The 25,384-nt window shown below is 44.2% G+C and overlaps 4 protein-coding genes and 1 pseudogene across 7 annotated transcripts; 2 read left to right on the top strand and 3 right to left on the bottom strand.

The window, feature by feature from the left end:
* Positions 1,875-7,379, top strand: LOC8077132 (putative UDP-glucuronate:xylan alpha-glucuronosyltransferase 3). 2 transcript variants are annotated; one of them, XM_002441083.2, is made up of 5 exons: positions 1,875-2,194; positions 2,838-2,984; positions 4,853-5,050; positions 5,149-5,786; positions 5,971-7,379. In XM_002441083.2, the coding sequence occupies exons 2-5, from the start codon at positions 2,944-2,946 to the stop codon at positions 6,987-6,989; spliced, it is 1,896 nt and encodes a 631-aa protein (XP_002441128.1). In that variant the 5' UTR covers positions 1,875-2,194; positions 2,838-2,943; the 3' UTR covers positions 6,990-7,379. The 2 variants fall into 2 exon arrangements, with proteins under 2 accessions (XP_002441128.1, XP_021303187.1); XM_021447512.1 differs by lacking the exon at positions 1,875-2,194 and adding an exon at positions 4,633-4,777 and having other exon boundaries at positions 2,853-2,984.
* Positions 7,405-11,911, bottom strand: LOC8058479 (protein trichome berefringence-like 7). Its single transcript, XM_021448169.1, has 5 exons — positions 11,834-11,911; positions 10,589-11,469; positions 9,627-9,785; positions 8,430-8,707; positions 7,405-7,776 (listed from the first exon to the last, which is right to left on the bottom strand). The coding sequence occupies exons 1-5, from the start codon at positions 11,909-11,911 to the stop codon at positions 7,754-7,756; spliced, it is 1,419 nt and encodes a 472-aa protein (XP_021303844.1). The 3' UTR covers positions 7,405-7,753.
* LOC8058477 lies at positions 11,925-15,062 on the top strand (annotated as a pseudogene).
* Positions 15,188-19,284, bottom strand: LOC8077130 (protein trichome berefringence-like 7). Of its 2 annotated transcripts, XR_002447562.1 has the most exons (5): positions 17,952-19,284; positions 16,995-17,153; positions 16,257-16,534; positions 15,847-16,065; positions 15,188-15,597 (listed from the first exon to the last, which is right to left on the bottom strand). XR_002447562.1 is itself a non-coding variant. In XM_002439785.2 (4 exons), exons 1-4 carry the CDS (start codon positions 18,839-18,841, stop codon positions 15,575-15,577), a joined length of 1,350 nt encoding a protein of 449 aa, XP_002439830.2. In that variant the 5' UTR covers positions 18,842-19,275; the 3' UTR covers positions 15,188-15,574. The 2 variants fall into 2 exon arrangements, 1 of the variants encoding a protein (XP_002439830.2); XM_002439785.2 differs by lacking the exon at positions 15,847-16,065 and having other exon boundaries at positions 17,952-19,275.
* LOC8077129 (DEAD-box ATP-dependent RNA helicase 17) lies at positions 19,765-24,755 on the bottom strand. 2 transcript variants are annotated; one of them, XM_002439784.2, is made up of 10 exons: positions 24,413-24,755; positions 23,923-23,995; positions 23,724-23,833; positions 22,980-23,123; positions 22,502-22,610; positions 22,044-22,408; positions 21,877-21,950; positions 21,436-21,740; positions 20,455-20,701; positions 19,765-20,267 (listed from the first exon to the last, which is right to left on the bottom strand). In XM_002439784.2, exons 1-10 carry the CDS (start codon positions 24,537-24,539, stop codon positions 20,019-20,021), a joined length of 1,803 nt encoding a protein of 600 aa, XP_002439829.1. In that variant the 5' UTR covers positions 24,540-24,755; the 3' UTR covers positions 19,765-20,018. The 2 variants fall into 2 exon arrangements, with proteins under 2 accessions (XP_002439829.1, XP_021303188.1); XM_021447513.1 differs by having other exon boundaries at positions 19,781-20,267; positions 22,980-23,085; positions 24,413-24,754.

Here is a 25,384-nt window from a genome sequence, read left to right as displayed (position 1 = left end):
TATAGTCGCTACGCCCTTGCGAGTTGCGACGCTGTGTGCCGTCCATCTTCCTCCTCTATCCAATCCTCCTCTGATAATAAAGCCGTAGAAAGTCAGCACCACCAAAGATGCAACATGCAAGCAAGTGCTTCGAGAAATTTAGTGCGGGTACCGAAGCATGCGTTTTGAAACCTTCCAATCAAAGAAAAAAGTAATCTGACAGCTACGCTAATTACCGAGCAATCGCTACTAATTAGTATACACATACCTTCATATAGAATTTAGAAGTCGTTTTGAACAAGATATAAGTCAAATATTAGAAATATAAATCATCAATAACTTTTAAATTGTTGAATTTGTAAATATAAAAATTATATGAATAGATTTGTCTTGAAAAATATTTTCATAAAAGTATACATATCATTTTTTAAAAATATTTTTATAAAAATAAGAGGTCAAAGTTGTGTTTTGAAGACCAGATCGCTGCCCTAAACAACTTCTAAATAAGAGGAAAATTTTGTTAGCACAACTTTTGTAAAATTAACTTCCTCCCCACCCCCACCCCCCAAAAAAACAACTCTTAGCATAACCTTCCCAGAAATTTTTTAACAATAGCTCTTACCAACGTAACTTATGCACATCCTCCATTCACAAAAAGAATGCAACTATCCGTGTCAGTTAAATCAGCTCAATTTTGATCAAGTTTATAGTAGATAGTAGTAGTATTTATGTCTCTAAATAAATTTTTTATAAAAATATATTCTATAATTAATCTAATAGCACTTAATTATTTTATACTATGAACATTAGTAGTTTTTTTATATAACTTTAGATGTCTGACTTATCAAAAAGCAAGAATTGTTTTTTTTCTAGACGGATGGAGTATATTTTTTTTCCTATGTAACATCTTTTGAATAAGTTTCCTACCAGCTAACTTGTTATTTTGTTAAAGCGTGCCATTAGGAATGGTAGTTGAACAAAATTTTGTTAAAGCAGACACCGCCTGGATTTGGTCCCTGGCTACAGAAGCGACGAGCGATCCCTATCTTTTTTTTTACTAATAAAACATCTATTGAACTTTGGAAAAAAATATTTTCTCCGGACAGTAATAGTTGACGTTCTGAAGGTTTGTTTGATTATACTACGTGTGGGAGAGCCGGTCTGAGCCAGTGCCACCAGACGTCCAATTTTCAGATGCTTGTGGCGCCTGTGATGATCCAAACACGCTCTGTTGGAAAATATTCTTGCATCTTTTAAATCTTTTAAATGAGCGAAAATATCGTTTGAGCCTATCAGTATTTCTCTCACACAATACTTTCTATCATACCTTAACAGCCAAACGATCAGAATGATAAGACATATGTCCTTTAGTGTCCTGTCTCGGATCCCATATTGTAGAATAATTTTGTATTTTATCATGTCGCATGTGGTAATTTACTTTAAAATATCATTGAATGTGCAAAACAATATATGGATTCGAAGATCATCTTCTTTTTTTAGGAAAGTTTCTTAAACTTTATTATGCACATTAATTCGACCATAGCCGTCCAGGTTCAAAGCGTGTCCACCAACAACTCTAAACGGCAACATGCCCTTACTTAGAGTGCAAACGCTCCACTGAGGAAAAAAACCATAGTACTCCTCTAGGATCACTTGAAAAATATATCCATAGTTTCCACCTTGGAAAACTTTGGATGCTTTTTCCCCGCCGAACATTTCAGTTCACCAAGGCAGGCAAATTTCTCACGAAAGCTAATGCACACGTCATGCGTGTATTCTCTCCCTCTCTCGTCTGTGGTCTCCCAGATAGCGAGCGCATGATGGCCCCCCGGCCGTGAAGATTAGGCCTTGACCCGCCTGTGGTACATACCAGAGCAGACCAGTACGCCCGCCTAATAATTGGCAGAAGGCCGAGAAAACCCATCACCGTTGCCGCGCCTCGCGGGGCTTCCGTCTCCCCCGCGTCGGCGCGGCGTACCTGTGGTGTGGTGTGGTGTTTCACGACGAGTCGATGATTCATCTCACTCTTGCTTGTATCTACACACATAGTGTATATATATAAAGCTTCCTCCCCCCTCCTGAGCTCGGCCTCGCACGCCGAGTTCTTCGTCTAGTAGATAGAGAAACTGAGTGCTAGGGAAAAGCAGCAACCACGCCTTCCTCCTCCCGCCCTCCCTCTCGTGGATTCTTCACAAGGCTTCCCTTGGGTTCCGGGGTACATACCACGGCCGATCCTCTGTTTTTCTTTCTGGCTGCTACTCGATCACCGTGTCCTTTGTTCTTCGCCTTCTGATTTTCGATTTTGGTTTGAGGTGTTTGTTATGAGTCCAGAGGCCTCTGCTCTGAGTAGTTGGCTCTCTCGAGAGAGAGGAAGGCGTCTGCTATGCTCCATTGCTGGCACAAAGCATTCGCTTGATCCTCTCACCTTTTCCTGTCACTTGTTAATTACTCTCTTTTTTTTTTGCGAATTCACAGTAGAATTCGCTTTGTTTATTGTTTTTCTTTTGTTGAGGTTCCCGATGCTGGACTTGGGCAGGCCTGTGTCAGAGCCATGTCTGCGTTGGGTCTCCAACTCTGGGGTTCCCTTGCTTTTTCTTCCCTTCACGCTGGCAGAGGGCACCGCTTCTTCTTCCTCCTTCCCCTGCCCCCGCGTTCTGCGTGTTCATGGTGTGCCGCGCGCGTTAATGCTCCTCCCACTTCCTTTTCTTTCCCTTGGAGTAGTAGGAGTATTTTTCTTCTCCAAGAAATAATGCTCGCATCAATTCTTTGCTATGGCTAAAGCCACTAGCGCGGTTGTGTTGGTTCCGTTGGCCTGCATGTTTTACATGACATTTCGCCTTTTTTTTTCTTTCTTTCAGGTGCGAAGCGGCGCGGCGGCGGCGGTGGCCGAGGCGGCGGCGATAGCGTCACCTTCCCAGGAGAGGTTGAGAAGAGAAGCGTGAGCGGCGGCGCCGACGAGCACCGATGGGCCCACTGGAGCCGCGCTACCGTCCAGCCGGCGCCCCGTAAGATCTCCTCCTCCTCCTCCTCCCTCGCTCTCCTCCTCTCACAATCCCGACCAAAGCTGCTTCTTTTTCTTCCACCGCACCGCACCGGAGCGCCGCATTAGATCGTCGATCCTTGTCGACCCGACCAGCCGGAGGAAGACGACGACGACGACAGCGAGCGCGGTGAGCCGAGCCGGGCCGGGCCGGTGACACGTCGTTCCGTCTCTCCGTCCTCCTTTAATTGCTGGCGGGCGCCGTAGTGGTTGGTGGTTACGCCTGGTTTCATTGCATCCTGCCGCATTAACCACAAGAAATCTCCCCCGTGTTCGCATCCAATCCTCCATTGATTGCTGATTATTATTAGTACCACTCGATATCACATCCTCAGCTTGCCGCCGGCTGTACCACCACCATCCCCGTGATGGCGTGATCATTAGCAGCATACTTTAGTTCGCCGGTGGTCTCCTTCTGTCCTCCGCACTAAGTGAGTGAGTACTGACCATGGTTGACCCCGCCGTCCCTGTCCTGTGGAACGCTATCTCAGCTTCGTCACCAAGCCACCGAATTCCTTTCCCGGACGAGTCCGTCTCCGTCTCCACTGGATCGTGCTCTCGTTTTCGCCGATCGCCTTAACCTGGTCGGCCGTCGGTCCTCTCATCTGAGATGAGGCTGACTTGTGTGGCAGTCACTGGACTTCGGGGTTTGGCAGTGGGCATACGGCCACCGACGCGTGACGTGCACAAAGCACAAGACAAGACATGGTCTTCCGCCTATGGATGATTTCAGCATGCTTGGATCATCCGGTTATCCGCACGGTAGTGCTAGTGCTAGCAGCAGCAGCAGTTACTCTGAACTTTTCCCGATTCGTGATCACAACGGCACCATCGAACAGCTAATCATGTTTCTGATTTTGGAGAATCGGTCCAGGGCGAGTTAGGTACAAAGCCAACCTTTGTGATTTAGTAATATGTTCTGATGCTCTGTGTTCCTTAAAATTGTGGCTGATGAAATAGGGGCAGCAAGGTTGTGGAATACAAGTCCGTCAATGCGATTTTCTTCTCTGAATTTTCCTCAGTGCTTAGAAACTTTAAGCGCCTTTACACTTCCTACTTTGATTGGCAAACATCTTTTGGTGTGGCTCACTCTCACGTCCAACTATCGGATATACTGCATTTCCTCCTTTTTAAAAGGGTGTGCTTTGGGTGCTTTCATTTGTCATTGTTATTTATTTCTGATCATATAGTGGTTGTGCCTATCAGCATTCCACTTATTTGGACTCAAGGCAAACTCAAAGGATGATATCATAGCACTGCCTACGACGCTATCCTGCTGTATATGAAAATGTTATCTAGTCTATCTTCTGACCTAATCATGAGGGGAAACTAGGACCTAAATGTGTTGCTCTTTACTAGTTGCAGATGTTGCATTCAATACTTTTTGCTGTTGTTTTTAGCAACAACTTTATGAAAAAAAAAATTGATTACAAAAATTTCCTTTTTGCGCCGCGTGCTGAACTTTTTAATAAAAGAATAAATGCTTCTTAAATGCGGTCTATCTAATTATCCTATACAAATTAGGTTATTGAGCCATTTTACCTTGCATATACATATTGGTTTTCGCTTTCAACTTTCAAGTGATCATGCTTTTACATCTCTGTGATTATAAGGTAAATCAAAGTGAAAAGGAAGAAAATGACATATACCTTTGTGCTCAAGAAGGAACTTCAGAATCTATCTTCTTGTCATCTTGTGGAATCAGTGTCTAGTATCATCTCTTTTGAATTCCTTTCTGAACTCCACTTGTCAAGCATGGTAGTTTGATGGCTGATCTTATCTGGTAAAGTAGTTATTGTTTTGTATGACTAAGTTTGCTTCTACCTTTTGCAGTGAGGACACAACTAAGAGAAGGGCCTCCAAAAGCAAAAGTTTCAAAGATGTTGAAAATTTTGAAGTTATTGTCCTTGAAAAGAGCTGTGGTTGCAAGTTCAAATCTTTGAGGATCTTGCTCATAGCTATCATTTCTGCAACAGTTCTTACGCTTGTGACTCCAACCTTATACGAGCACCAATTGCAGTCAGCCTCCCGGTAAGCACGACTTGTTGAAATATTTGTGATGCAAGTAAAAAATGACGATGCCTCTAAAGCTATAACTATCGACTCATGTGAGTTTATATGCTTTGCAGGTATGTAGATGTCGGTTGGATGTGGGACAAAACAAGTTCTGATCCAAGATATGTATCATCTGTTGATGTTCGGTGGGAGGATGTATATAAAGCACTTGGAAATCTAAGAAGTGGTAATCAAAATCTCAAAGTTGGACTATTGAATTTTAATAGCACTGAGTATGGCTCTTGGACACAATTGCTCTCAGACAGCCATGTTTCCATTATAAGACTTGAGCATGCCAAGGACAGCATTACTTGGCAAACACTGTATCCTGAATGGATCGATGAGGAGGAAGAAACAGAGATACCCTCTTGCCCATCACTTCCAGAGCCTGATGTACGAAGAGATGTACGCTTTGATGTTATTGCTGTAAAGCTTCCTTGTACCCATGTGGCAGGTTGGTCAAGAGATGTTGCACGGCTCCATTTGCAGCTCTCAGCAGCAAAATTGGCTGTGACATCTTCGAAGCGCAACCACAAGGTCCATGTTCTTTTTGTAACTGAGTGCTTTCCAATCCCGAATCTCTTCCCTTGCAAGAACCTTGTGAGACATGAAGGCAATGCTTGGCTATATAGCCCTGACTCAAAAGCATTAAGGGAAAAGCTCAGGCTTCCAGTCGGATCCTGTGAGCTTGCTGTTCCACTCAAAGCAAAATGTAAGTTGCGTATTTACTAAGCGTCAGCACACTCAGTACAGCAAAAGAAATTATTTCCTTTCTGTCTAGTACTTCGTACAGTAGTAATTTTTATAGTAATATGCATGAAGCGTGTGCCTGTTTTTATTCATTTGTATGATAAAGTATAAAATTCCAGCAAATGACTCTACTCTTACTGCTGCAGCGAGACTTTTCTCAGTAGATCGACGAAGAGAAGCATATGCAACAATACTGCATTCAGCGAGTGAATATGTCTGTGGTGCTATCACAGCAGCTCAAAGCATTCGTCAAGCAGGATCAACCAGGGACCTAGTCATCCTTGTTGATGAGACCATAAGCGATCACCACCGGAGAGGCTTGGAAGCTGCAGGGTGGAAGGTCAGAATAATCCAAAGAATCAGGAATCCGAAAGCAGAGCGTGATGCATACAACGAGTGGAACTACAGCAAGTTCAGGCTGTGGCAGCTGACTGACTACGACAAGATCATCTTCATAGATGCAGACCTCCTCATCCTGAGGAATGTTGACTTCCTGTTTGCAATGCCAGAGATCACAGCAACTGGCAACAATGCAACACTCTTCAACTCCGGTGTCATGGTCATAGAGCCTTCCAACTGCACATTCCAGCTGCTGATGGACCATATCAACGAGATAACTTCATACAATGGCGGGGACCAGGGATACCTGAATGAGATATTCACCTGGTGGCACCGCATCCCCAAGCACATGAACTTTCTGAAGCACTTCTGGGAGGGCGACAGCCAGGCCATGAAGGCGAAGAAGACTCAGCTGTTTGGCGCAGACCCACCAATCCTCTATGTTCTCCACTACCTTGGCCTGAAGCCATGGTTGTGCTTCAAAGACTATGACTGCAACTGGAACAACGCCGGAATGCGTGAATTTGCAAGCGACGTCGCACATGCCCGATGGTGGAAGGTGCACGACAAGATGCCCCGGAAGCTCCAGTCCTACTGCCTGCTGAGGTCACGGCAGAAGGCCAGCCTGGAGTGGGACCGGAGGCAGGCTGAGAAGGCCAACTCTGAAGATGGCCATTGGCGCCGCAACATCACGGACACCAGGCTGAAGACATGCTTTGAGAAGTTCTGCTTCTGGGAGAGCATGCTCTGGCATTGGGGCGAGAACAATAACAGGACGAAGAGCATCCCCATGGCAGTGAAGACGGCGAGCTTGGCAAGGTCATGATCTGTAGAATACAAACACCCGATATTGCAACCATACATGCATAGCAATAGCTTGTATAGGTAGCTATGCTTAGGTCTTCGCTATACAAAATACACCACTCCCTGTTGCTGTCATGGCTGCAGCTCTATGTCGCTGCCAGCCTGCCTCGACGGCTAACAATTCTTTTGGGTTGACTCTTGGCTGCTGAAATAAGTTTCAGGTAAATGTAAAGTTCCCTGCTGAAATTATGTGAGCGTGTGAGAAATGATTTGTGTACAGGGCGCCAAATAATAATTGGTTAGTGCATGGAACATATGACTAGTCTTACTCTTACAGTGTATGACGACAGACTTGTATAGCACAGCGCATACGGAGAATGCAATGTGGAGGCAGTGCTAGACATTCAAAACATGCCAATCCAATTGAGAGAGGGCACTTTCTGACAATGTATCAAGTAAATGTATGTACATACAGGTTACAATACAAACTCGATTTTTACAGCATATAAAATGAACCGTTAGTAAATAAAGATGACAGAATGACTGTCAAGGCATTCTAATCCTAGCCAACCAGAAGAATTAAAGAAGTGATGTAAAATCTACAACTCGTGATGCATGCTTCACCTTGTATAAAGTCAAAAAGAAGAAAAGAATGTAGAAGTCCAGTAAACCACCAAGCAGACGCAGCTGCTTTGTCCCCGACGTATGTTAATTCTCTAGTATACCTGGTAATGTCAAATATCACAATAAAAAAGTGGGGGTAGATTGAGCATGAGACTGTAAAATTCAGCCCGCCATGTTTCGCCAACCTGTGCAATTCAGATGGGGAAAATGGGTTCAGGTGACCATATCCAAATACAATGAAAACAGGTTAATCTTAATCTTAATGACAAGCTTGTTCAAAACACCTTTTTTTGTTCAGTTGTTCAAAACACTTGAAGCAACTAAAGGCACACCAAATACTAACAGATAGGTATAGAACTATGTTTAGCTCACTGCACACACAGGAGTAATCGATGATAAGGTAATATACAATGGAGTGGCAATTTTTGGAAGATACCTTGAGGCCTTCCAAGGTAGCATCAGTAAATAGCTGCTTAATCTTTCCAGATGACCGCTATACTAAAGGTTGTCAGGGATCAACTAACATAGCCTAAATTAACTTCTCAGTGCAGCTTTAAATGCCACTTCAAGTAACATTGAATTTCACTATTTCTGATGGGAAATCTCACTATTCATGCTATGCATGGCATTCCATGGGGTTCAGCAGAGCTAAAAAGGGTATTGTATATGTAAGATTGTAAGTCCTGGAAATTCATAATACTGTAGCTGCAGTGGAACAACATTGTGCCTTGCATGAAAGCAAAATTTACTCCTATGTGAAAATTTTGTCTAATTGATAATACATTGCCCACAGGATTTACAGAAATGAAGATAGACATTAGCATAACTAAGAACTCACCATTTGTCAAAAGGTACGAAAACATGAGTTCGTTCCAAGCATCAGGGACTCCAGGAAGACACCAGTGGCTGCAATCAAGTATAGTGGGAGGATAACTCCAAGCGCCAACATGTGCATCACTTCGGAACGCTCCCATTAAAGTTACATTTAGTACTGTGATAGGAACTTTCATGTTGGTTACAACATCAGCAAATATAGCCCCAAATTCACTCTTATCATTTCCTTTGGCCTCTGATGAAGGCTGCTCTGTTACCTCACACACCTTTTGTCTTGTGTCCCTATGAAAAGGAAAGAGAACTGCTGTCAGTTCTTACAGAATAGCTACAGCAGAGCAAATGAGGAAAAGAATTGATACTGCAAAATTTCTTGCAACATTGACATTTTTTGTGGTAATCATGGTCATGTCAGTTAGACCATATCATATTTTTAGGAACAGAAAAAGTGTATTTGTATAGGGAAACAATGAAAATATGAAATGAAGAGGTGCAATGAAAGTTTCCATATTAAGTAAGGCCCTGTTTGGATCCATAGAGCTAATAGTTAGCTCCTAATAATTAGCTCCTTTGGATTCAAACAGGTCGAGCTAATAGTCTAGCAAATTGTTAGCTGAATACCAACTATAACAACTATCTCACTAGTTGGACCAAACCAGCTAACAGCAGCCAATATTATCTATGAGCTATTAGCTAGCTAAATATTATCAGCTAATGGATCCAAACAGGGCCTAAATGAAGTACAATCACAGTTTGACCTTGTGAAGAGTAAGACGATTTAGCAGTTTATTTACATGAAGCAGTTTACAACTCATGAGTCAACCAGAATCTAGGAGGTATACAAATCCATTAGGTATGGCTTGGTAGAGCTGGAACAATTAGATCTATATTCACATTGCACGTGCATTGGACTGATTAGATGTTACATGCAGTCAAAATGAACAGGGATCTCGACCATTTGTTTCTAAAAGATATCAGTATAGTTAAATTGGCCCAATAGCTAGCGCCACTATCAATCTACCTACGATTTAAGTAAAGGCATATCACAATATCATCTAATAGGGCTGAAAATTATATCAAGGTATGTGGATAACGACAATCTTTAAGAATATAATTAACACCTTTAAATGTTTTTTTCACATGAGATTCAAGTGCCTGACAACCATAATAATCTTTCAGAGTATGAATTTCTTATAAAACATACCCCCAATGAGATGGCTCATATGTGCGAAAGAAGACATGTGTTCGGTTTAAATCAACTCTTTTGTGTACCCATGAGGCCCAGGTCTCCAGTGCCATCCTGAAACCAGCATCGATGGATGTACCTAATTTAAGAGAATGTCCGGCCTGAAAATAGCAACCCCTGTTGGGAAGATCATGTAATACGAAAACTATTAAACTTGTGTTTCAATTACATTAGTACTAGCATGCCACTTAGATGCAGAGAATATGAAGATAAAAAGGCTATGTTAAAAGCAAGACAGTAATGCTATGTCAAAATCTGCCGATGGCAAAGATGGTATGAACACAGTATTCCCTGGAAACAAATGGAAAAGATGCTGAATGGAAGGCGCATATCATCCGGAAGATGAAATCACCAAGTCGGCAATTTTAACAATGACATTTCAAGAATGCAGTCATGTAAGACTGTACCAATTGGTAGGTAAGATGAAGTGTCATAAAAAAACAATATGATTCAATACATATTATTTTACTAGGTACCAAGAAAAAAGTTGGTATAGCAAATGATCTGCAAGGCACCCGCATTTTCCCTTGATTTGTAGCCCCCCATCCTGACCCCCCAAGTATCTGCTACATTATTGGTACCTATGTGAAATAGAGAGATGCATCACTCCCCAATATCCAAGATGTATCAAACTCTACCTCTAACTAGAATATGAGCTAGGATTCTATTTCTAAAAATAAGGCACGACATTAAAAATACTGGGCAGCAGCCAAAGCATCAAGGTGAACACGATACCACACATTTCTTAAAACAAAGAAGAAATACATCACTACCTATTCAACCATGAATATAGTAAACAAGTATTCAATCCTAAGAAAATGTGAACGCAACGCAGACATAAGACATCGACAGTACTGAAACAACTACACATTTTCAAGTTAGAACTTAAAGGCACAATAAATCAATGCAAGGGACCTTACGTATCAAACAATTTGGTCGCCGTCCACCAATGCCCAGTGTTGAAAATCAGTACGTCCGAATCCACCCATTTCCGGGTTAAATTATCCATCCTGTCCAGCCTCAATGTGGATTTGACCCCCTTGGGGGCATGCCACGGGGCAGAATGCTCCTGCTGCACGAGGAACACGGACCGGAAGAACTCCACGGTGAGGCCGTGAGACGCGAACCTGACCGCCAGGTGCCGTATCGTCTTGGTGATCTTGTTCCCGTTCACCTCGAAGACCGTCCTGGGGTCATCCACGCCGGCCATGAGCATGCAGATGAAGGATTGACACTGTGTGCGGCTCATGGAGTCCCCCACGAACACCACCCGCTTCCCGCGGAGCCGCTCCAGCGCGGCGCGGGCCGCGAACCGCGGAACGTCGCACCGGCGCGGCTTCCACCGCCACTTGAGGTATCCAGTGTCGTTCCGCCCGTTGGCGAGGCAGTCGAACCCGCGCTCCGCGAACGGGCACTCGGAGCTGTTGTAGAGCGGGTGGCGGACGGTGTCGTCGGGCACCCAGGCGCCGTCGAACACGTCGCACGCCCCGCCGCCAAGGCCCAGGCCCAGGCCGGTGTCCCCGACGAAGCCCGCGGCGGCGAATTCGGCGCGAGCGCGACATCCCCGGCCGACGTAGCGGAACACGTAGTAGAGCGCGCAGGCTTGCACGAGCGCCGCGGAGGCCAGGAGGAACGCGCGGGCCGCGCGCTCCAGCGTCGACGCGCCCGAGGGCGCCCACCACCGCCACCTGCGCCGGAGCGCCGCGAAAGCGGTCGCGGCAGAAGAGGCGCGCTGGAGAGCACACGTTGGAGCCGTCAACAGACAGGTTTTATTTATTTTATGTGGCTTCTGGAATTTGATCTTTCAAAATCAATCAGGAATAAATTGGAAGCTTACCAGAGCATTAGGGACTGCTTCACGCATTGTTCTAGCTACTGTTGACGACACCACGCGCTCTGATCAAAATGGTTAGTGGCGGTGACGGAATCCTGACCTGCTGGGCCAGCAAGCCCAGTATTTAATTGCTTGAACAAAAGGGCCCAAACGCATCACCTCGCTCAGTCCGCCGCTGCCTCCTGTCCTCCTCGCCCGCTCCGTCCTCACCCTCACCCTCCGATGTCGCCACCGCTTCCTCCACTTCCTTTCCCTCCGCGAGTACTTGTGGGGATTGGACGGCTGGAGGCCACGGCCCGCGACGCAGACAACCGTCTCGCCTCCTTTGTACACCGTCGGCGGCCTCCTCGAGGTTGAAGCCGGCCATACGGATGGAGTCGGCGATGGCGGCCGAGCAAACCATCGTCATCGCGCAGGTGAGGTTTATGTCATGGTCATGGAGTCTCCTCGGCTATCTTTGCATCCTCCACTCCCCAGATTTCGGCCACCGAGTCGTGCCCGACTGCCCAGGGTACGAACCTACTATATGGATCTGCAGTGAGAGAAGTAGGACATGTGGTGGCCGGAGCAGCCGCACCTTAATTAATGGCTGTGCCTATTAGCATTCCACTTATTTGGACTCAGCCACTCAGGTACTCAGGGCAAACTCAAAGGATGATATCATAACACTTCCTATACCGCTATCCTGCTGTACATGAAAATGTTATCTAGTGTATCTTCTGACCTAATCATGAGAGCAAACTAGAACCTAAATGTGTTGCTCTTAACTAGTTGCAGATGTTGCATTCAATACTTTTTGCAGTTGTTTTTTAGCAAGAACTTTATGAAAAGTTCTATTACAGAAATTTCCTTTTGTGCTGCTTAACTTTTTGGTAAAAGCATAAGTGCTTCCTAAATGAGGTCTATCTAATTATCCTATAGAAATTAGTTTATCAAAGCTATTTTACCTTTGCATGTACATATTGGTTTCGCTTTCAACTTTCAAATGATCATGCTTTTACCTCTGTGTGATTATAAGGTAAATCAAAGTGAAAAGGAAGAAAATGACATATACCTTTGTGTTCAAGAAGGAACTTCAGAATCTGCTTGTGGAATCAGTGTCTAATATTTATTTCCATTGGCATCGTCTCATTCGAATTCCTTTCTGAACTCCACGAGTCAAGCATGGTAGTTTGATGGCTGATCAAGTTATTGGTTTGCATGACTAAGTTTGCTTCTACCTTTTGCAGGGAGGACACAACTAAGAGAAGGGCCTCCAAAAGCAAAAGTTTCAAAGATGTCGAAAATTTTGAAGTTAAAAGAGCTGTGGTTGCAAGTTCAAATCTTTGAGGATATTGATCGTAGCTATCATTTCTGCGACAGTTCTTACCCTTGTTTGCAGTCAGCCTCCCGGTAAGCAAGTCTTGTTGAAATATTTGTGATGTGGTAAAATATGACGATGCCTCTAAAGCTATAACTACCGGCTTATATGAGTTTATATGCTTTGCAGGTATGTGGATGTCGGTTGGATATGGGACAAAACAAGTTTTGATCTGCGATGCGTATAATTTGTTGATGTTCGGTGGGAGGATGTATATAAAACACCGGGTACTCTAAGAAGTGGTAATCAAAATCTCAAAGTACGACTCTTGAATTTCAATAGCACCTAGTATGGCTCTTGGACACAAATGCTCTCAGGCAGCCATGTTTCCATTATAAGACTTGAGCATGCCGAGGACAGCATTACTTGGCAAACACTGTATCCTGAATGGATCGATGAGGAGGAAGAAACAGAGATACCCTCCTGGCCATCACTTCCAGAGCCTAGTGCACGAAGAGGTGTCCGCTTTGATGTCATTGCTGTAAAGCTTCCTCATACCCGTGTGGCAGGTTGGTCCAGAGATGTTGCGCGTCTCCATTTGCAGCTCTCAGCAGCAAAATTGGTTGTGACATCTTCAAAGCGCAACCACAAGGTCCATGTTCTTTTTGTAACTGAATGCAAAAAGCTTGGCTGTGACAGCTTTCCAATCCCGAATCTCTTCCCTTGCAAGAACCTTGTGAGACATGAAGGCAATGCTTGGCTATGTAGTCCTGACTCGGAAGCTTTAAGGGAAAAGCTCAGGCTTCCAGTCGGATCCTGTAAGCTTGCTGTTCCACTCAATGCAAAATGTATTGCATATTTACTTACTAAGTGTTAGCACACTCAGTACAGCAAAAAATATATTTCCTTTCTGTCTAGTGCTTCATACGGAGTAGTACTTTTATGGTAACATACATGAAGTTTGTGCCTGCTTTTACCCATTTGTCTGATCATGAGTATAAAATTCCAGCAAATGACTTAATTCTTACTGCTCCAGCGAGACTTTTCTCAGTAGATCGACGAAGAGAAGCATATGCAACAATACTGCATTCAGTGAGTGAGTATGTCTGCAGTGCTATACAGAAGCCCAAAGCATTTGTCAAGCAGGATCAACCAGGGACCTAGTCATCCTTGTTGATGAGACCATAAGCGACCACCACCGGAGAGGCATGGAAGCTGCAAGGTGGAAGGTCAGAATAATCAAGAATCAGGAACCTGAAAGCGGAGCATGATACATACAATGAGTGGAACTACAGCAAGTTCAGGCTGTGGCAGCTGACTGACTACGACAAGATCATCTTCATAGATGCTGACCTCCTCATCCTGAAGAATGTTGACTTCCTGTTCGCCATGCCAGAGATCACTGCATCTGGCAACAATGCGACACTCTTCAACTCTGGTGTCATGGTCATAGAGCCTTCCAACTGCACATTCCAGCTGCTGATGGACCACATCAACGAGATAACTTCATACAATGGCAGTGACCAGTGATACCTGAATGAGATATTCACCTGGTGGCACCGCATCCCAAAGCACATGAACTTTCTGAAGCACTTCTGGGAGGGGGACAGCAACGCCATGAAGGCAAAGAAGACTCAGCTGTTTGGCGCAGACCCACCAATCCTCTATGTTCTCCACTTCCTTGGCCTGAAGCCATGGCTGTGCTTCAAAGACTATGACTGCAACTGGAACAACGCCGGAAGGCGCGAATTTGCAAGCGACATCGCACATGCCTGGTGGTGTAAGGTGCACGACAAGATGCCCTGGAAGCTCCAGTCCTATTGCCTGCTGAGATCATGGCAGAAGGCCAGCCTGGAGTGGAACCAGAGGCAGGCTGAGAAGGCCAACTCTGAAGATGGCCATTGGCGCCGCAACATCACGGACACCAGGCTGAAGACATGCTTTGAGAAGTTCTTCTAGGAGAGCATGCTCAACAGGACGAAGAGCATCCCCATGGCAGTGAAGACGGCGAGCTTGGCAAGGTCATGATCTGTTGATGTAAAAACGTCCGATATTGCAACCATACATGCATAGCAATAGCTTGTATAGGTAGCTATGCTTAGGTCTTCACCACTCCCTGTTGCTGTCATGGCTGCAGCTCTATGTCGCTGCCGGCCTGCCTCGACGGCTAAGAATTTGGGTTGACTCTTGGCTGCTGAAATAAGTTTCAGGTACATGTAAAGTTCCCTGCTGAAATTATGTGAGCGTGTGTGAAAAATGATTGTGTACAGGGCGCCAATTAATAATTGGTTAGTGCATGGAACATACGACTAGTCTTACAGTGTATGCCGATAGACTTGTGTAGCACAACGCATACCGACAGTACAGAAACAAAACAATGCAATGTACATTCAAAACTTGCCAATACAACTGAGAGCGCGCACTTTCTGACAATGTATCAAGTACTGTAATGTTTGTACATACAGATTACAATACAAACTCAATTTTTAACGACATATAAAATGAACCGTTAGTAAATAGGGCTGAGAGAACGAATGTCAAGGCTTTCTAATCCTTACCAACCAGAAGAATTAAAGAAGTGATGTAAAATCTACAACTCTCGATGCAGCACCGTGTATACAAGTCAAAAAGAAGAAAAGAATGCAGAAGTCCAGTGAACCACCGCAGATGCAGCTGCCTTGTCCCGGATGTTTGTTAATTCTCTAGTATACCAGGTAATGTCAAATATCACAATAAAAAAGTGGGGGTAGATTGAGCATGCGGCCATAAAATTCAGCCCTCCATGTTTCGCCAACCTGTGCAATTCAGATGGGGAAAATGAGCTCAGGTGACCATCTAAATACAATGACAACAGGTTAACCTTAATCTTAATGACAAGCTTGTTCATAACACCTTTTTTTTGTTCAGTTGTTCATAACACTTGAAGCAACTAAAGGCAGACCAATACTAACAGATAGGTATAGAACTATGTTTAGCTCACTACACACGCAGCAGTAATCGATGATAAGGTAATATACAATGGAGTGGCAATTTTTGGAAGATACCTTGAGGCCTTCCAAGGTAGCATCAGTAAGTAGCTGCTTAATCTTTCCAGATGACCGCTATACTAAAGGTTGTCAGGGATCAACTAACATAGCCTAAATTAACTTCTCAGTGCAGCTTTGAACGCCACTTCAAGTAACATTGAATTTCACTATTTCTGATGGGAAATCTCACTATTCATGCTATGCGTGGCATTCCATGGGCACCATGGTTCAGCAGAGCTAAAAAGGGTATTGTATATGAAAGATTGTAAGTCCTGGAAATTCATAATACTGTAGCTGCAGTGGAACAACATTGAGCCTTGCAAGAAAGGAAAATTTACTCCTATGTGAAAATTTTATCTTAATTGATAATACATTACCCACAGGATTTACAGAAATGAAGATAGACATTAGCATAACTAAGAACTCACCATTTGTCAAAAGGTACGAAAAGATAAGTTCGTTCCAAGCATCAGGGACTCCAGGAAGACACCAATGGCTGCAATCAAGTATAGTGGGAGGATAACTCCAAGTGCCAACATGTGCATCACTTCGGAACGCTCCCATTAAAGTTACATTTAGTACTGTGATAGGAACTTTCATGTTGGTTACAACATCAGCAAGTATAGCCCCAAATTCACTCTTATCATTTCCTTTGGCCTCTGATGAAGGCTGCTCTGTTACCTCACACACCTTTTGGCTTGTGTCCCTATGAAATGGGAAGAGAACTGCTGTCAGTTCTTACAGAATTGCTACAGTAGAGCAAATGAGGAAAAGAATTCATACTGCAAAATTTCTTGCAACATTGACAGTTTTTGTGGTAGTCATGGTCATGTCAGTTAGACCATATCATATTTTTAGGAATTAAAAAAAGTGTATTTGTATAGGGAAACAATGAAAATATCAAATGAAAAGGTGCAATGAATGGATGACAACAATCTTTAAGAATATAATTAACACCTTTACATGTTTTTCCCCATGAGATTCAACTGCCTGACAACCATAATAATCTTTTATTGTCTTAGTAAAATGCGTGTGTGTTTTTCTAAGAGATTAGGAGTGTGGGTGTGTGTTGTAAGGGCTCTTGCCCCTTTTTCTTCATAATACTGTGTTCGAGAAAAAAAAAACCATAATAATCTTTCAGAGTCTGAATTTCTTATAAAACATACCCCCAATGAGATGGCTCATATGTGCGAAAGAAGACATGCGTTCGGTTTAAATCAACTCTTTTTTGTACCCATGAGGCCCAGGTCTCCAGTGCCATCCTGAAACCAGCATCGATAGATGTACCTAATTTAAGAGAACGTCCAGCCTGAAAATAGCAACCCCTGTTGGGAAGATCATGTAATAAGAAAACTATTAAACTTGTGTTTCAATTACATTAGTACTAGCACACCACTTAGATGCAGAGAATATGAAGATAAAAAGGCTATGTTAAAAGCAACACAGTAATGCTTTGTAAAATCTGCAGATGGCAAAAATGATATGAACACATTCCCTGGAAACGAATGGAAAAGATGTTGAATGGAAGGCAAATATCATCCGGCAGATGAAATCACCAAGTCAGCGATTTTAACATTGACATTTCAAGAATGCAGTCATGTAAGACTGTACCTATCGGTAGGTCAGATGAAGCGTCATCAAAAACAATATGATCCAATACATATGATTTTACTAGGTACCAAGAAAAAAGTTGGTATAGCAAATTATCTGCAAAGCACTCGCATTTTCCCCTTGATTTGTAGCCCCCCATCCTGACCCCCCAAGTCTCTGCTACATTATTGGTACCTATGTGAAATAGAGAGATGCATCACTCCCCAATATCCAAGATGTATCAAACTCTACTTCTAACTAGAATATGAGCTAGGATTCTATGTCTAAAATAAAGCATGATATTAAAAATAATGGGCAGCAGCCAAAGCATCAAGGTGAACATGATACCACACATTTCTTAAAACAAAGAAGAAATACATCACTACCTATTCAACCATGAATATAGTAAACAAGTATTCGATCCTAAGAAAATGTGAACGCAAAGCAGATATAAGACATCGACAGTACTGAAACAACTACACATTTTCAAGTTAGAACTTAAAGGCACAATAAATCAATGCAAGGGACCTTACATATCAAACAATTTGGTCGCCGTCCACCAATGCCCAGTGTTGAAAATCAGTACGTCCGAATTCACCCATTTCCGGCTGAAATTATCCATCCTGTCCAGCCTCAATGTGGATTTGACCCTCTTGGGGGCATGCCGTGGGGCAGGATGCTCCTGCACGAGGAACACGGACCGGAAGAACTCCACGGTGAGGCCGTGAGACGCGAACCTGACCGCCAGGTGCCGTATCGTCTTGGTGATCTCGTTCCCGTTCACCTCGAAGACCGTCCTGGGATCATCCACGCCGGCCATGAGCATGCAGATGAAGGATTCCCACTGTGTGCGGCTCATGGAGTCCCCCACGAACACCACCCGCTTCCCGCGGAGCCGCTCCAGCGCGGTGCGGGCCGCGAACCGCGGCACGTCGCACCGGCGCGGCTTCCACCGCCACTTGAGGTAGCCAGTGTCGTTCCGCCCGTTGGCGAGGCAGTCGAACCCGCGCTCCGCGAACGGGCACTCGGAGCTGTTGTAGAGCGGGTGTCGGCCGGTGTCGTCGGGCACCCAGGCGCCGTCGAACACGTCGCACGCCCCGCCGCCAAGGCCCAGGCCCAGGCCGGCGTCGTCCCCGACGAAGCCCGCGGCGGCGAAGGCGCGAGCGCGACCTCCCCGGCCGACGTAGCGGAACACGTAGAGGTAGAGCGCGCAGGCGAGCACGAGCGCCGCGGAGGCCAGGAGGAACGCGCGGGCCGCGCGCTCCAGCGCCGACGCGCCCGAGGGCGCCGCCCACCGCCACCTGCGCCGGAGCGCCGCGAACGCGGTCGCCGCAGAAGAGGCTCGCGGGCTCCCGGGCGCGGCAACGCCGCCCCGCGCCGCTACGCGCGACGGGCCGCCCCGGCTACTTCCCGGGGCCACCATCACGCTAAGCCGCCGCCGCCGGCGGCGGCGCCACCAGATCTCCCATCCCGCGGCTCCCCGCGCTCACCAAACCAGCAGCAGTACCGAGGGGATGCCGCCTGCTCCAAGTGGCCCCGCTGAGACTACCCGGCGCTAGAATCCCCGGACGAGAGACAGGCTCGCCGCGTGGCGTCGGCGTGGTGGTTGTGCTTCCGAGCCCCCCGGCGCGTGAGCTCGCGTGACGGTGACGGCGTAGCTGGTGGAGGCGCGGCGAGGGGAAGGCGGTTGTGGAGTGCAGTACTCGCTGGACTTTGCTGGATCGTCTGGTTCAGTTCACTTTGGGAGGGGTTGCAGTCACTGACATGTGGGATCTCAAGTCGTGATGGCCCACATGGCAGGTTGTCCGTGGAGGACTGGTGTGGTTGGGAGCACGTTGGAGCGGGCAACAGCCCAACAAGCTATTTGCCTGGTGCTTGATCCGTGCAAATTGCAGACTTCGAGCTACGGGAAGAATAGCCAGGTCACCTACCTGATCACAGCATTGCAGCTAACTTTTGCCCTTTTGCTTCTCTGTACAGCTGAAGATATTGTAGGTAAACAAGTACCAGTACGGACAGACACTTAGAGATGAAAGTCAATACAGTAACGTGAATAGAGGTAGTTTATATGAAAATGGAAGTCGAAGATTGCCAGTGATTTTGTGATAGTTTATATGAAAATGGAAGTCAAAGATTGCCAGTGATTTGGTGGGGTCTAACTGTTTACTCTGACAGTGACACTGCAGGCTCTCTATTGACCACTTGTGGTAGAGCAATGTGCACAGCTGGCTCCTGGCTGCCTGATTAGTTTCCCAAAAATCCATGGGCGAAAACAAACAGTTCGTTTAGAAATACTGTTTTTTCTAAACAAACTGTTTGTAAAGGGGGCAAAGGCCGGCGTGAGACTTAAGAAAAACCCAGGTGGATACTAAAATAATAGTAATGGTCTAATGGATGATTATCAACACACATTACAGTACATTTGTTGCTAGTTCCTACGTTCAGACCGATATCCAAACATGTAATCTCGCGAACAAAATAGCTCATGTCAAGAGTTACAGAGTTACAGCCCTAGGCATAGCCCACAACGGTTGTTAGTTCCAAAATTGGCGCGCATCATGATCCAAAGTCAAGCGATGCAGCATTTCGGGTGTGTAACTTCACTTCTTAGAGGGAAGCTTCCTCCTCTTGGCAGGCCGCTCACGCTTCTGCTCTTTCTTCCTCTTCTTAAGCTGCATCTGATGTGACCTTCCAACCAGCGACGGCTGCTCCTTCAGCCCGAAGCTCCTCGCTACATGGCCCAGGTGGAGCTTCTTCACCATGAAAATTTTCTTCAGTTCACCTCGGTGGGCAGTGTAGGCACGAACCCAGGAGCAGAAGGCATCCCTGGCAAGCTTCTTTGTTGCATCCTGGATAAGAATGCCAGAACATATTAACTGATATCCATTGCTTAAAGTTTAGTTTACTATAGTTTACGATATTCATAACAAATAATCAGCACAAGTATTTCACATGTGCAAGTTCTCACATAACTGAAAGGTGAAACATGTTATTTACCAAACAGTCACTGGAAGGAAAAGGTAAAATATGCATTACCTCAGCTGCAACAAAAGCCTCAAGTGATCTCTGCAGAGACATTATCCAAGGATGCATGTCTAAGGATATTAGCTTCCTTTTGTGGGGTTTCTGCCCATTTACAGGGAAACTATCCAAAACCCTTTGAAAGGGGTATTCTGTCAGTGATACACCGTGTAGCTCCAGATCTTTCAAGTAGTCAAGTTCAATAGGTTGCAGAAAGAGGAGAGCCTCACCCTTTTCACCAATTCTTGCAGTTCTTCCAACCCTAATTAGTGAAGTGGACAGTGTTATTAAATCAGAATTAGCAATGGCAAAGTAAAATGTGAATTATTATTCTGGTTTATATATTGGGAATTGGGAGTTTAGTCATAAGAAACTACTCCATCTATCCCCAAAATAAAAGGACTTCTGCCTAGTCAAAACAATTCTAGGTTTTACCTCATTTATAGAGAAGGGTATTAAAATCTACCACATCAAAAGAGTAAGATGTGAAAATAAATTTCACAATGGGCCTAATGATTCTCGACCAGAATCGTAAATATTGTCCTTTTCTATAAACTGGTCAAACTTAGGATAGATTGACTTAGGCCAAACTCAAAGGTCCTTATGCTTTGAAACAGAGGGAGTACAGAACAAAATGCCAAGTAAGAATACACTGTACGACTGCATTAGTTTTAGCAAACCTGCTAGATAAAAAGATTCTATAAGACTATAACAGCAATGCAGTGAACACGGAAAACGCAACATGGAACTATGTAATATGCAAACAAATGCAAGCACATGTTATGTTATAGATTGCACATTAAATCTACAGTTTTGTGATATAACTTGTTAATTCTGTAATTTCTTAGTTCAACTTTTAAAATCTATAGTTATGTGTTAACTTTGACAAACCACCTATAGTTTTTAAAATTTCATCATGCACAAAAAATTACAAAGGGGGTAATAAACTAAGAAAAAACAACTACAAGTGCATCAGACAAGTAGATGTGTGAGTACCTGTGAACGTATTCAGAAGCTTCTCCTGGAGAATCGTATTGTATGATGTACTTGACTTTTGGAAAGTCCAAGCCCCTAGCAGCAATATCGGTAGATACAAGAATTGCTGATTTCTCAGAACCAAAACCCAAAAATGACTTCTTGCGATCATCTTGCTCCATGTTGCCATGCAAACGGAACACTTTACAGCTAAGAAAATTTTGCTTCTTATCAATATCAAGATGTGGGTCAGAGCTCCACTTGAGCTGGCTGAGTACTGTATGGTGGAAATCTACAGAGTCACAGGTTGAGAAGAAAACAACAACCTGCAAAAAGGGGGCAAATGTAAGCTATTTCATAATAGATTGAAGTCTCACGACTACTAGGACCTATCTGTGGTGACTTGAAGAAAACATTATAGTTCAGTGAAATTTAAACATCAGGACGAAATACAAAACTCACCTTCTGAGAGACTTGTCTTTCAAATAGAGATTTGAGAATCGTAAGAAGAACCACAAGCCTCGAACCACATGAAACTAAATAATAAAAGCAAAGATTTGTCATACGACCTAAGCAACAAATGACAGGCATGACCTCTAAAAAATTTAAAGCAAGCAACTTGTTGCTACCTTTAACATATCTTTGAACCAATTGTGCAGGAAGCTTGAAATCATCAACCGCATGTTCCACTAAATCATTCTGCTTTCCCATCATTTCATCCTCCTCATCATCAGATAATAGAGAAGTATGATTGTTCCCTACATTGTTTGATTTCCCCGAAGGCTTGTTTTGATCATCAAGGCCGATCATCACTGGGTTTCTCAAACTAATTTTTGCCAACCGATTCACCTTCTCATTAAGAGTTGCGGATAAGAGAAGGTTTTGCCTTCGGATATGCTCCCCTTTGCTTTTAATTTGGCCAGGGGCGCCATTCCTTGAACCCAAGTGCTCTAGAATATCCTCAACTGCTTTTCCAAAACCAAGTTCAAGAATGCTGCATTAATACAACACAAGAGTGGTAAAAATTGTGCCCACCAAATAAGAAGCCTTCTTTGGAAACCAAATGACGTGACTGTTGGTATCAGACCTGTCAGCTTCATCAAAAACTATCCACTGCAGATTTGAATAGACAAATGAAGCAGTATGCTGTAAATGGTCAAGAAGGCGCCCAGGGGTAGCAATGAGAATTGATATTCCTAGAAACAAATGTCCAGGGTCAAAGCTTGATATCACATAGAGGCACATTTGACACCATAAATGAGTTAAATGCGTGAGCAGCCCCTGAAGTTGTCAAGGGGTGTCACTTTGGCCCACGAACTTTGAAAACGCATTTCTAGATCCCTAAACTTGTTAAGTGGCGCACCACAGTGGTCGGTATGGTCCAGAAATGGACCTGCGGTGCACCATTTTATAAGTTTAGGGATGTGCGCTGCACCACATAACAAGTTTAGGGACCCAAAAATGTGTTTACAAAGTTTGTGGACTTGACTGGCACACTTTGACAAGTTCAAGCGCCGCTGATGCATTTAACTCTTCCATAAATGACACTATGAGACAAGATATACCTTTCCGCAGTCTTGCTTTCTCTTTTGCTCTGTTCTCCCCACCCATGATATACCCAGGGACAATCCAGTGAAAACGATGAACCAGCTGCTGTGCAATCCCGTAAACCTGTAAGCATAGCTCTCGTGTTGGCACAAGTACCAATGCTATCATCAAACAGTTAGTGACATCAACCAGTATTAAGGGAGGATCAAGAGAAGAATTGCTCGTGTATTTTTTTTTTCATTATCACACAACAGGATGATTTGCTAGGTGAGTCAAAATCACTTAGTAAGTGATTGTTGTGTCAGATGATTTTGTTTTGACATACACTACACTTATCATCATCATTTTGTTACAAGATAGCAGAACTGAATTCCATTGGATGATTGCAAACAGTCACAAACCATAATAACACAGGCAACAAAGCAAGATTGTCATTTTAATCAAAACAAAATCCATGGTGCATTAATAATTTTAATCTGTCATACTTTTTTCCCAAAATGACAACAAATGTAGCAGTGAGTTCATTTTCTCTCCAAAATAAGAAGAAATATATAAGAATAATCCCTGCAGAAGATCATGATAGACAAACCACGATTGGTGTAAGGCTATACAGAAAGGAAACAAAGAGACCCAGCTTTACTGCACATTTAAATTTTTACGACTAAAGACATTGAGCTAAGAAAATTACATATTCTAGAAGGAAATTTGGATTTACCCATCAAAAGCAGCACGTGGAACATAAAAAAGGCACAAATAATTACCAAAGGTTCCATGAGTTCTATCCACACGAGGCTCCCTCATCTGGAGAAGGTGCACAATGGGTGCAAGGTATGCGAGAGTTTTCCCAGTGCCAGTTGCAGCCTTCACTAGCCTGAAATTGCAATGTAAAACATTATTCATTTTAAAGAAAAGCACTTCAGTTAAGGATTTACGATAAATCAGAGAATCAAAAGAGCATACATGTGCTGTCCCGAAATGGCGACTGGAATTGCCTGAGCTTGAATTCGCGTGGGTGCTTCGAAACTCATCTTATCTAAATGAAAAAAAATACTATTTAGCAAGCAGGAAAATGTGCATCGTTTTTGCAGACTTCTGTTCAACATTTGTTATGTTTTGATAACCAGGAAGCAGTCCATTTTCCTGCAGAATTCTTTCGAAAGCACAAAGAAACCCTCTATCTAAGCATCAATTGCATCAGACGTGACTTCTCTGCAAATTCAAACCACCACCAAGAACTACATTTGCTACTTCAATTAGTACAAAATCCTAGGAACATGACATTTGTTCACCAAACTCGATCAATTCACTGAGCAAAATATTATATACTGAAGTTAAACCTGTAACGAAAAGAAATTCAATTTGATGCGAGCAAAGTTTGTGATTCAGAACCGAACGCCCAAATCACAACTACGAGAAAAAAAAAGGAGAGTGAAGGAAGATAGAGAGCGACCTTGAAGGTGGGCACAGAGGGTAGGGTGGAGGCCGAGGTCGGCAAAAGAGCATGAAGCAAACAGCTCTTCTCTCGCCTCCTCATGCGCCGCCGCCGGCGGCGGTAGCTTGCCGAGCTTCTTGGACATGTCCGGCCGATGGCTACCGGCGGCTTCTGCCGTCCGGTGGGCAGAGGCTAGAGGCTCAGCTGCGCAGGCCGCAGGGAAGGGAGCTGCCGCCAGCCGTCCCGCCGCCCCTCCGCCGCTCTGGTGTTCGCCACGGTACACGTACGGGAGAAGGAAAGCGGCGCCGAGGGACTCGGGAGTCGGGGTCGAGCGACGCTCCGACAGGGTATCGGATTAGGGCACCAGGAACAAACTTGTTGGGCTTTCACTCACCTGCGTTTAAAATTATTAGTAACAGTAGATTTTTGGGCCAAATTCGAGGATAGTTCTGGGTCTATCTAGATTTTTTAGGCCTTGTTCGGACGTTGTCGGATTTACTTCAATCCATATGTGTTGATGTAGATTGGGGTGAAATTTAGTTCAAATTTCACTTCAATCCATCTCAATACACGTGAATTGATGTAAATCTGCCAAGGCCTTGTTTAGTTCCCAAAAAATTTTGCAAAATTTTTCAGATTTCCCGTCACATCGAATCTTTAGACGCATGCATGAAGTATTAAATATAGACGAAAATAAAAACTAATTACACAGTTTGGTCGAAATTGACGAGACGAATCTTTTGAGTCTAATTAGTCCATGATTGGACAATATTTGTCAAATACAAACGAAAATGCTACAATGTCGATTTTGCAAAAAATTTTGAAACTAAACAAGGCCCAAAAGGAGATGAGGAGACCTCGAGCGGAGGAAGCCTAGTGGAGCGCCCGAACAAGGGGATCTCAAGCGAGTGCTCGGCTTGGAGTTGGAGCCCAATTCCACTTGGGAAAAAAATTACTTTTCCTCCTCTAATTTTTACGAAAGTCTGTTTT

The sequence above is a fragment of the Sorghum bicolor genome, chromosome 9 (genome assembly GCF_000003195.3).
Source record: "Sorghum bicolor cultivar BTx623 chromosome 9, Sorghum_bicolor_NCBIv3, whole genome shotgun sequence".
NCBI lineage: Eukaryota > Viridiplantae > Streptophyta > Magnoliopsida > Poales > Poaceae > Sorghum > Sorghum bicolor.
This window is presented reverse-complemented; position numbering and strand designations above follow the sequence as displayed.